At 38.7% G+C, this 12,228-nt stretch overlaps 1 protein-coding gene across 3 annotated transcripts in view; it reads left to right on the forward strand.

The window, feature by feature from the left end:
• LOC137334741 (peptidyl-prolyl cis-trans isomerase FKBP4-like) overlaps positions 1-12,000 on the forward strand; it is a 35,531-nt gene extending 23,531 nt beyond the window's left edge. For 2 of the 3 annotated variants that reach the window (XM_067999658.1, XM_067999660.1), the window contains exons 6-11: positions 557-713; positions 1,766-1,856; positions 2,887-2,970; positions 5,044-5,229; positions 5,905-6,141; positions 9,221-12,000. In XM_067999658.1, coding sequence (XP_067855759.1) covers positions 557-713; positions 1,766-1,856; positions 2,887-2,970; positions 5,044-5,229; positions 5,905-6,141; positions 9,221-9,376 — 911 coding nt within the window. In that variant the 3' untranslated portion in view covers positions 9,377-12,000. The remainder of the gene's footprint in view (positions 1-556; positions 714-1,765; positions 1,857-2,886; positions 2,971-5,043; positions 5,230-5,904; positions 6,142-9,220) is intronic. The other variant, XM_067999659.1, reaches the window with a different exon arrangement.
• The last annotated feature ends 228 nt before the right edge of the window (positions 12,001-12,228 follow it).

The following is a 12,228-nucleotide window of genomic DNA, read 5'->3' on the forward strand; positions in this document are numbered from 1 at the left end:
CCTTTTGTGGTCTGGAATCTTGCTAATTTTTTAAAGGTGTTCTACGTTTCCTTACATTTACGACTGATTTGGATTTGTTTAAAAACCTTTTTACAATTATTTTCCCTTGTACATGCTTCCAACAGTCGGTTACTTGTTTTTGCTTTAGGTGACTCAGTGTAACGTTTGGTCATGTCATATTTTGCTGACCATGCCAACTACAGGTACAATACTTTCAGAATGTTGTAATCACACAACATTTTTAATAGATGGATGGATGATGAAGTATCAAGCAATAACAACGTTTCCAAATGGCAGTAGATAATAAGCAGTAAACTAGCATTGTTCTATTCCGTTGCTAGTTCACTCAGAACTCCAACTTAAACTAATTGTTCTTCAAAACATGAAATACAGCCATTCACTTTCCCCATCTGAGTACAGACCACATAAATGAAATGGAGCGTGGGGAACGTAGAGGATCTCGGAGCAGGGATGCTCCACAGCTGTAGAACATTGACAGCGTACATATGCTCAGAGCTGATATTCTCTTAAACAGTTCTCTTTCTCTTTATTTCAGTCCATTTGGAAGGCAGATATCAGGGTACAGTCTATGACAGTCGAGATGTGTCATTTATCATTGGAGATGCTGAAGAACACAATGTTCCTCCAGGGATTGAGAAGGCACTGCAGGAAATGGAAAAAGGAGAAGAGGCTATTATATCGTTAAAACCAAAGTAAGTTTAAATATAACACTCTTGGGGACCACTTATTCACTGTCCAGGAAGTGGAGGGTCCTACCCAACCTTAACCTAGCATTTTTATTGAGAAACCTAAATGAAGGGCCAAGATCAAGTACATCAGTGTGGGAGGGAGACAGTTTGATGAGTCTTCATTGTAACATGCCGAGGATGCAGGAAGGAGTAAAAATGTGTAGAATAATATATTTGCTATTTAAGAGGAATAAGAGAGAAAAGTACAGATGATCATGGGTCTATAATAATAGTATTAGTAAAATAGAGATAAGAAAGGTTATGATAAACTTTGGAGGCTAGAGGTCAGAGAGGACTTCACAGAAAGTTAAGAGTTATTGAGGAGGCGTGGAGTGTTTCACAAAAAAGATGATGCTTTCACAATGAAGAAAATGTGGGAGTTCTGTTTGAGATTTGAGGTGGTGGAGGCCAAGAATGCTAGTAGATTCAAAACAGCCCAGGAGGGTACTATCTTCAAAACAATATGAATTTGTATAACCTTTAATGTAGAAATTGTCATGGATGGATGCTGAAGGTAAAACCACTTTGGTGGTAAAAGCAACAGGAGGGCCGAGAAGAGGGATCTCTTGCAATCCCAAGCAGTGGAGAAAATGAAACTGAAACTCATAGCAGATAAGAAGTGGCACTTGTTGGATCTGCAAGACACATGAAGAAACTCAGCCTTTGAAGAATTGAAAGAAACAGATTTACATTGTCCATCAAAGGACATGGTGGAGATAAAGTAATACAGCCATTATACTGCACAAAGAATGGAAGTTGTGTGCCTTGAGGGTGTCTGATTTGAAGGGGGTTGCGACATTTAGACTGGAATTATTAGCAGTAGTGAATAGAAGAATGTAGAATCCAGTGAGTTGCAAGCTGTAATATAATTGAAGATATCGGATGGTTTACATGAAAAAGGAATCCCCCGAGATGAGTTATGGGCTAAAACATAAGGAGTTTGAAATATTTATATATAGAATAACAGATTTGATGATTATTCTGAGTATTTCTTTGACCTAGTGTTGTTCATATAGGTATGGATTTGGAGAAGCAGGAAACCTAAAATTAAACATCCCACCAAATGCAAACCTGGTGTATGAAGTTGTGTTGAAGAACTTTGAAAAGGTAAGAAACAATGCTTGTGCCACCAGCTGTTCTGCAGTTTCAAAGCATCTTCAGCTTTGATGTTCAATTCTGTCACTGTTACTGACAGAAGTGATTACCAGATTAATTGCATTCCAGACTCTGCACAGCATGGTTTTTCTAGGAAGGGGAGGCCAAGCAAATGATTATCTTTGAAGCTGCTAATGTACATTATGGGGATGTTGGGGCTAGCTATCTTTGAAAGGGTTCAGCTTCTAATGTGAGGAAGTTGGGGGTCAAGTCTCAATCGTGCACTGCGTGTGGAGAGAGTGGCAGTTACTGTAGGACACACATATGCATATGTAGTCATTCTGAATGTGTTCAATTTTTTTCTTTTTCTGAGTTTAATATTACTTTTCTACGGCAGGGGCTGGAATTCTTTAATGGAATTGCATGGAAATGGGGTTGGATCTGATTCCTCTTCCTTTCCAGCCTGCCTCAAAGATCTCACATCATTGTCAGCACTTGTGTATATTGAGTCTTGAATGTCACTATTCACCTTGTTATTTCTGAGTTACCCTTAAATTGATTCTTCTAACTAGGGAACAGCATACACATGCTACACTGAATGCACTGGGTATTCAATCCTAGCCAGTAATCAATCTTGGCTATCCATCATCTGAAATTTAGTAAACTTTGTTTATAATTGACTTTTTGTTTTTCCAGTTTGTCTCTGTTCTTTCCTCTGGTATAAGCTTGCTGGGTTATGGTTCCACAGTCCTGGCAGCCCTTTGCTACATCAACCAAGTGGCCATTCTTCAGAGCCTAGATGGTGGCTGTTGGCGAATTATTTGTGGGGAGCGTGTCACAGCCAATCCTGTTCTTGCCTGATGTTGGCTTCTGCGCATTTTCAAGCAGGGGGTTACTGGATAACCACCTGAAGTAGAAAATTTGGGGATGTATTTTTTTCCTCTCTAGCTCATTCCTATTGGAGTAAATCTATGATGAGTTTCCCTGCAGGAATTTTTAAACTATATGTAAATTAATTAGTAATTTTAAAAAATTTTATCAGGCAAAAGAGTCTTGGGAAATGAACATAGACGAGAAGCTGGAGCAGTCCACCATCATCAAGGAGAAGGGAACATTGTATTTCAAGGTAATGAGATTTCAGCTAAACAAGTCTTTTTGGGGCCTGCTCACATTAAACGGGCTAGTGCACTCTGGTTAACAAAGAGGAGAAGCTGAAAGCATGGCTTAACGTCTAGCAGATTTTTATCTGGGCGTTGGTATACAGATTTGCACTCTATAATTTCCCACATCTGAGCTGTCATCAGAGCACTTGCGACTCGGGCCTCAGCTGGTTCCATTGTAGAGGAGGTCACCGACTGGTGAGTTGGAGCAATCTGCAGTGACCATCCTCAGATCATACTTTTTTCTCCTCCCAATAGGAAAGTGCAGCCTCTGCTCCCTGCTTACCCGTGACGCCGTGGCTAAGATCAGGATATCACTGTGCAGGAAAATCTAGAGTACTGTCTCAGATATGACTTTACTGGTTGAAGTTCATGTGAAATAAATTAAAGAAACTGAATATAAATACCATTATTTAATTAAAAATGTTTTAGAGAGGGACTGGATGACATAAAAGAAGATAGCATACTGTTCTTTCACCTAGAGTGCAGTAAAAGTATTGTAAGTGACAGAGAAGGAGGGGGTTTTGACAATGTGCCTAGGACTGCTTCCTAGATCAGTATATTTTTAGGCCAACAAGGAAAGCGGCAGTACTGGATCTGGTTCTAGGAAATTAAGTGGAGCAAGTATGGCATGCAGGGAAATATCTAGGAAACAGCGAGCATGGCATCATTAGGTTTGCTATAAAAATTGAAAAGGAGGCAACAGTCAGAGATAAATGGATTTGGCAAATTCTCATCCATTTTGGCAAATTTCAATTAAACAAAAAGTCCAGAAAAACTAAACTTTCAAACATTAATTTGTACCCTAAAAGCTTAAGAAAAATATTCAGCAGCTGTACTGTCTAAATGGTACTGATGCATTCTGGAAAATTGGGTACACAACACATGTTTAGACTGCAATCCACATTCAGCTAACGACATTTCTTTTCAATAAGCATTTTGAGTAATTCAATTGGTTCATCAAAAAAAAATGACAGACAACTGTTTACATTGGAAATTCCTATTATTGTTTACATAATCAATTTCAGTATTAAATGTTGATGTAAAAAATGTGACCAAGCATTGTGACAACAGGAAGTAAGATTTGTGGACAAGAATGATTAGAGCAGGCAGCAAGATTTTTAATAGACTAACAGATCTCTCGGGCAATGGTCCTGGTGAGTTGGGGGTAATGCTATTTCATAACAGTACTGATGTTTATGCAATATAGGGAATAATATCAAGAACAATGATTTACAGTGACTGAATAAGTCAAATTTGATTTGTATTATGAGTCCTTCATTCAGTGCCTCCACGTGGGGTTGACTGACTTGCTTGGGTCTCTTATGAAGGGAAGGTTTGCTGATGCTCCTGCAATGGACATTTCCTCCAACCTGCCCTGTGATGAGTTGAACTCCTCTCTCATGTTGGCGTACAGCAAAGCAGTAGATTTCAATGCTATCCTGGCCATTTACCACACATCTTCTGAAGGCCATGCAGAGCCTCCATAGTCTGATGCTCTGCTAGCTTCCTTCACTTCATGGCAAGACTGAGATCTTCATCTATTTGCTCTGCAGCCAGGGGCTGACATGTCTTATACCTCTGCTCAATTACACCAGGCTCCACTTCCACAGGATTCCAGATTTTATAAATGTGAACATAGAGGACAAAAGAAAAGAGTCTGAACTCTCTTTAATTAAACATAGGTATTAACATGTACCACAAACATTAACTTACTGCCTTTTCCACTTACATGTGTAATGTGACATGTTGCTACTTGATTACAGTGATTTAATGGCTATTTTCTGTTGAAGTAATGAATTGCATATAGACTAATTTAAATGAGTACCAAAACATTTTGCTGGTACTTTTGAATATTTTAAGTCCCTGTGAGTGCTCTAAGAATATAGGAGGTGATCTGTAAGAATTGGCAATGCAGTGGTGACTGGAGCAGTAGAGAATTATTGGGCTTTCTACAGTTCTTAGTCAGTGAGACTTATTTTATTCTTCCTTCTGGTAACTGCCTGATTCATGTAACTTGTAATTCTTGTTGTTGCCAGGTGGGCAAATACAAGCAGGCCACTATCCATTACAAGAAAATTGTATCTTGGTTGGAACATGAGAGCGGACTGTCTGAGGAGATATTAAAACAATCCAATGCACTGAGGCTAGCAGCTCATCTCAACCTTGCCATGTGCTACATCAAAATGGATGAGAATTTGCAAGCTGTAGAGAATTGTGAAAAGGTGAGTAACTTCTCTATCTCCTAACGTGGAAAGCATTAAGTGTAAAGATGTATGGCACACGAGTTCCCTTGGTAGCTCAATTGCTACTGAACCACTTGGGATGTAGTACTATCCAAATTAGGATGGCTTTAGATACAATCCCTGATCTATGCTATGTTACCTGCACTCGCTGTAGGAGCCCCACATTTGACCTTCATACCTCAGGCCTAGAGAGAAAAAGGGTTTGTGCTTCTGATTGCTAGTCATTGGCACCTGCTGGAAACTGGTTGTTTGACTTTTAGGTGAGATGAGCATTAGGCTCAAATCTTTCTCACATTCACTGTCTAAATTCACATATGTTGAAATCTTGGCAAGGTACTGGAGGGTGGCCGCTTTACATGGAATCATATCCCAGTTAATAACTTTGAGAACTGAGGAGAAATTCTTTGGGAGAATTGTACGGCATACTGTTAAGTAGGATGGGATTGGATAGAGCTTGGACTGCAACAAAACTGTCCATAACTCAACGCTGTCAATCTCCTTTGAGAAATAGAATTGTCATTGTTGGGCTGGAGTAGTGAGAGCTGTGGTTTGCATGTAACACATATCACACCTGATTTGGGAGTGCTTGATAGGAAAACAGAAAGGGAGAAGGTGTTTCTAAAATGAATGCTTGTGATTCTGCTTTTATTTCAGGCATTAGAGTTGGATGCAAATAACGAAAAGGCCCTTTTCAGAATGGGTGAGGCGAGACTTGCAATGAACGATTATGAACTGGCAAAAGCAAACTTCCAGAAGCTTCTGCAGCTCTACCCCAACAATGCAGCCAAAGTGCAGATTGGAATTTGTCAGAAAAAAATAAGAGAGCAATTGGATCAGGAGAAAAAGATTTATGCTAAAATGTTCCCAAGATTTGCAAATACTGATGCTACGGTAAGTGATGAGTTAACAGACATTGATCCTTTAAAAAGGGAAAATTATACGGTAAGCATAGGAATTTTTAGGAACAGGAAAATGTCATTAAGCCAACAAACCATCTCTTCTTGATTGATCTCATAATCCCTTCTCAGTCCAGGAATGCATCTAAGTGCTTCTTAAACTCATTTGTACTGTACGCTTCAGTGGCTACCTGGTAACATCACACAAATCTGTTATTTGGATGGGAAGTTCCATCTAACTCCAAACTTTCGAACTTTTACCCTGCTTCCCCTAGTACTTGAACCCTTCACTATAGTGAACAATTTTCCTAGATCAGTGTTGTCAGTTTTGTTTGTAATCTTGAAAACATTAATAGGGTCACCTCAAAATCTGTTTTTTTAAAGAAAGCCAAGCCCAACCTTTAATCTTTTTTCATAACTTAAATTCCTAATATCCAGAATCGCCTTTTGTCGCTCGTCTCTGGACCATCTCAAGTTCTTCATACGATTAGATGACTAGAACTACACTCAATATTCTAGATAGGGTCTGACTAATGCCTTACACAGCAACAATACAACATCTTTTCTTTTTTTATACTCTATCCCTTTGGGAATCCAATCTATATCTGATTTGCCTTTTCAACTTCAGCTAAATACTGTGCTGACGATTCCATTGATTTATCCACTATAGTCCCAGGATCTGTTTCCTGATTGGCAATCTGCACTAATATTCCTTTTAATACATTTCCCTCTTTTAATTATTTGCTCCAACCTAAATTGTTTTTCACTTGTCCACGTTGTTCTGAATCTGTCACCTGCTGGCTGAGTTACCAAAATCTTTCTAACTCTGGTTGTATTTCTTCTCTTTTTTGCTCTGCCTCCTATTTTAGTATAATTTGTGAACTTCAAAGTTTTGCTTTCCCACTCCAAGTAATCAATAAAAATACATTAAATGAAGTCTGAATTCCAAGATTGGCTACCCCACTAACAACATTTTCTGGCATGAAAAGTTTCCATTTATGGCAATCTTCTGTTTCTGGTTTTTCAGCTAGTTTTCCAGCTAGCACCATATTTGGTTTTCAATGGCTTTTTATTTAGATTTTACTATTGATTTTTTTTTTAGCAGTTTTCCATTTGTACCAAATTCATTGCTTTAAGTTTTGTATACTCTTTTCAAAAGTGAAAATGAGAAAATATCCGTCTTGCACTGTGCAGCCTGGGGGAGCATTAAATCAGAAGGGTCTTGGAAGAGAGAGTCAGAGATGAAAGGTTGAATTCTACTTCTCAGCTGAATATTGATTTCATTCTGCTGAATAGGCGTTTATTCTTCATACCAGAAATAAAGGTTTCCATAAGAATACATTGCATGCATCATTTAAATTTATTCAGTGTTTATCAGTAAACACCAATTTCAAAATTTTTTGTCTAGAGGAGAGGAATATTGATTTAATCTGAAAACTGGGAGCATTAACCATACTTGCTCAAATGTGACTTCTCACTTTAGCCAATAATTGATGATGTGGAATGTTTCCCAATGTCTTTTTAAAAAAAAAACTCAAGCAGGTTAGCTAAATATGACCTTTTCCTCAATCAGTGTTCACTGACTTTTAACGAGCTATGCTTTTCCATGTGTTCAGCTACCAGAACTCTTAAAATCATAAATTTGCTGTATTCTAGATACTTCTTGACCATTGTTAATGTTAGTTTCTGAGGTGCATTTGTTTAATGGAATACCAGTGTGATATTTTTAGTAATTACATATACAACACTTGTGCTCAGAAAGAGTGACCTGTTGCTCTGTGGGAGTGAGAAGGGAGATTGAGGGAAAGAGGTAACAGAATACAGAGAGAATAGGTGAGAAAGATTATCTGTAGGAAATCGGGAACCAGAAAAGGTAATTTAACCCAACAAGCCCACATGCTTGCCTTATCCCTATCCCATCTTCATTTCATTCCTCTATCCCCATGACATTTACAAATAATGGGTGTGGTCAGTGGAATGCGGATGAAGGTTCTTCTTACACAGGCAAAGATAGGACAGTTCCTGAGCTGACAAGTGTGTAAGGTCATTCAAGCTTTGAGAGTTTGCACTTCTTCCTATTTGTTGCTTGTACCATTGCACCCCTTCTCTTTCCTGCCCCCTTCTCTGCCTACCACCATACACCAGAGGACTGTAAAATGACATTTTATTAATGGTTTCTTTCTTCCAATTTTCTCCATCCCTCGTCCCCCACCTCCTCCCCAAAGCCATCAGCTCCTAGCTAGTATATAGTTTGATGGTCACAGTCATCCTACAGTACTCATCCAAGTGGCATTCTTAATATGTCATACCTGACTGAGTGTCAGCAGTCTATTCAAACAAGGGGCAAGCTTCACAAGTTCAAAACAGTCCACACAAGTGAACTTTCATCAAGGATCGCTGCATTGTGATCAGGACCGAGATTCTAGCTGAGTGTTCTACCACCCCCACCCCCCAGCTTTGCAGAAGACGGTTGTTAGGCTTCTACTGCTGCCTTCGCTAATTCAGCACAGACCGGGGATTGAATTTTGGAAATTCCTGTTTTTATGCAGCTCATCACTAAATGAAATTTTTGATGAGGTATTGAACTATATAGATATTTAATCCCTGGTTGGTCCTGAGTATACTGGCCTTAGCTGGGTGCTGCAGTTGGTTTCAGTACCCCTGAGTTAGGGAGGGTGGGCAAAAATTATCCTGAGTTGCCACTGCTGAATGCAATTTAGTGGGAAAATACCCCTGCTGGAATGTGCCTCACAGTGGAATAGCTTTTGATACTCGTTTGGTTCATATAAAGAATGGTAATTTGGATATCGAGAAGCATCCAGTGAATTTGTACCCCAGCATAAGTCACAGACGGGAGAGAATATTTAAGAAGGCAAAAATGTGGATCAAAGTGGAGCAGTAAGCTGCAGCCATAAAGCTGATCCTTTTTCCTCAAAGGTAGACTGTCAATAGGTAAACACTTAAGGACATGGCAATGGGGTAAGCCTTTCAAAATCCAAAGTAATATCTAAACCGCCTAACAGCATTTCTACCCTTAAAGTTTTGTCCTCAAATATTTTATGGCTGTATTTTAGCAGAAAGAAGCTCTCAAAACAAAATCTGAAAAGGAAGCTGCAGTGGTGATAACGGAGGAAGAAGAAAATAAGGAGAACCTAGATGAAGGTGGCAAAGGAGAACCCATGGAAACCGAAACCAATCACAAGTCCCAGGAATTGGATGCTACAGCATGAGTGTGGTGTAGAGTTTGAAGCTGCATTACTTGTTTGATTTTTTTTTAAGCCTTGATATAGTACAGTATCCTGTGTGTATAATGTATGCACCAGTAAAGAGTTTTACTTACTCACCTAAGTCACACAAGCTATTTAAAAAAAATTGACAGCACATGCTGATATTGCTGAGTCTCTAAGTCACACTGGATTGGCAGCAGTCAATTTTCGTGGCCTGCCTATGGCACTGCTGTGGCATTGGTAGCTGGCAAATGAGATGAACCCACTCTTGAGAGCATGTAGGAAATAGAAACTGGAATGCACAATAGTTAGCTCTGTGTGAATTGTTCTAACTTGAAAAAAAATCTCTTTTGTTTCTTCATTATTTTAAATTCAGCACATTTGCAACATATTCCTCCTCCTGCATCCTCCCAGTGGTGGTGTCATTTTCACGCTTGGCTTACTGTGATCAGTTTCTTCTGCTTATAGGATGTACCTGAGACTTGACAGATTAGTGTGGCATGGCCTGGGACTTGGGTCAAGATGTGATGTTGGTGCTGTTACTGCTGTGCTACTGAGATGCACTTTGTTTTTAAAGTGAAGAACTTTATGTTTTGCTGTCAGTAACTTATGTATGTTATAAGTATCATCAGGTAATGCAGCTTTATTATAGACTTTACTGTATTCCACAGAATTACACCTTTTTTATTTTTAAATGTTAATGGTGGTTCCTTGTCCCTCTCATCAAAATGGCAAATATGAAGCGGATGGCCTTGTATTACTTAGAATTTACAGCACAGAAACAGGCCATTCGGCCCCAACTGGTCTGTGCCTATGGTTATACTCCACACGAGCCTCTTCCTATCCTACTTCATCTAACCCCATCAGCGTATCCTTCTATTCCTTTCTCCCTCGTGTACTTAGTTAGTTTCCCCTTAAATGCCTCTATGCTATTCACCTCAACTACTCCATGTGGTAGCAAGTTCCACATTCTAACCACTCTCTGGATAGAGAAGTTTCTCCAGAATTCCTTATTGAATTTATTGGTGACTATCTTATATTTATGACTCCTAGCTTTGGACTCCCCCACAAGTGGAAACATCTTCCCTATGTCTACCCTACAAACCCCTTCATAATTTTAAAGACCTCTATTAGTTCACCTCTCAGCCTTCTGTTGGAGCATCAAGTACATTATATCCAGTAAGTCTTTTATCAGCCCAAATTCTCCCATAATTTAGTGAGGGAAAAGATCATACCACACATATTTCAGAATGCCCTACAAGGAAGTTACTTTGGTAGTATTTAATCCAAGGAATGACAACCAGTTAGATACAACCCTTCCTCATCACAGCTGCATCCCTTTCAAGACTGTCTAAGTGGTTTTCAACACTTGCTACCTTGAATTATCCATCCTGAGCTTAGCTCAAAGTAAGACATAAATGATTTCTGATTATCTTAAGGTAGATCCTGATTTGCTTTTTTCCCTTCCCCTCCATTTCTGTTCACTTTGGCACTTCGAGTTAACCTTTTTACCAAATTAAACCATTATTTTATGTTTTAACAAACTCAACCCCAATGATAGTCACCAGATGTACATCACTGTTTATCCATGAGGTTTTTTGTTCTCATTTTTCCCCGTGCCCCATCAATCCTGATCAGTATTTACCTGACAAACTGAGACTCTTGCCAACTAACCAGATTTTCACAACTCATTTAATTGCCCTCCCAAGATTTGACTCTGCAACATGTGGTTCTCTCCATTACACACACGATAATTATTTACATCTTTTTGCTGTGTGATGACTCTGCATAGAAATTCAGTGTTCTGTTATCTTCTCATTTATTTTGTGACTTCCTAATATCTCAGCTTTGCCCTACTTATAACTGTATCTAAGTGGTTTTTAACATTATCTCAATCTTATCCGAAGCTAGTGCCCTCAAAACCACCTAGATTTTTTAAAAATAAACTGCCCATCCAAAATCAAAGACAGTATTATTTAGGTTGTACAATTATTTAATAAAATTTTTTAATCTTGGCTTAATTTCAACAAAGTTTACAGAGCAAAATGATATAACAAGTAAAAGTGAATGGGGGTATTGCCTGCTTTTCACTGTCGCCAAAAGTTAAATTTTCCCCCAATAAGTGCACAAAGTTATTGGTGAGATTTTTTTGCAGCATTGAAATTTCACTGACTTAATTTCCTAAGAAATTTCAGTTCAAAATAAAACCCAAAGAACCCTGCTTATATAAAAAATGCAACGCTGTTTTGTGAATAAAATGGATGTAAATTCTAGAATGAAGTGTTCTACATTCCCAAAGTTTTTGGCATTGATGATTGCTACAGGCTTTGTCTTGATGCTAAGCCACATACAAGGCTTTGTTTTGGGATACTCTTTAGTGGGCCATTATTTAGAGAATGAATCTATTAGACAGGGGGTGCAGTTCCAGTTCTATGCAATACAGTAACATATGTCATAAATGCTTGACCTTCTGGTGAAAAACCATTGTGCAAGATCTGCATCCAGTACTTCTTTGTTCTTCAGCTTGACTTACAACCAAAAGGTGATTGTATGTAAATACTCTGGGTTTTTTGTTTGAGGGCAGCATAGGAGTAAAACCAATAATAAAAATTCAGGAACTTAAAGTACTCCATACAGCATGAGTGTGTATATGTATATATATATATATATATTATAGGGTTTGCAGGAAGGGGACTATTGAAATGTAATTTTGAAAACCTGGGTCACTTTCCTGTCAATACATACTGTTCTAAGGCTCCCACATACCAAAGGAACTCTTGTATGCACAGGAAAACACAATATTTGCCCTAGACTTTGACAGCAAGCCCCCCACCCTCAACCCAAGTGCTGATCCA

Source organism: Heptranchias perlo, chromosome 18 (genome assembly GCF_035084215.1).
Source record: "Heptranchias perlo isolate sHepPer1 chromosome 18, sHepPer1.hap1, whole genome shotgun sequence".
In the NCBI taxonomy this organism is placed as follows: Eukaryota; Metazoa; Chordata; class Chondrichthyes; order Hexanchiformes; family Hexanchidae; genus Heptranchias; species Heptranchias perlo.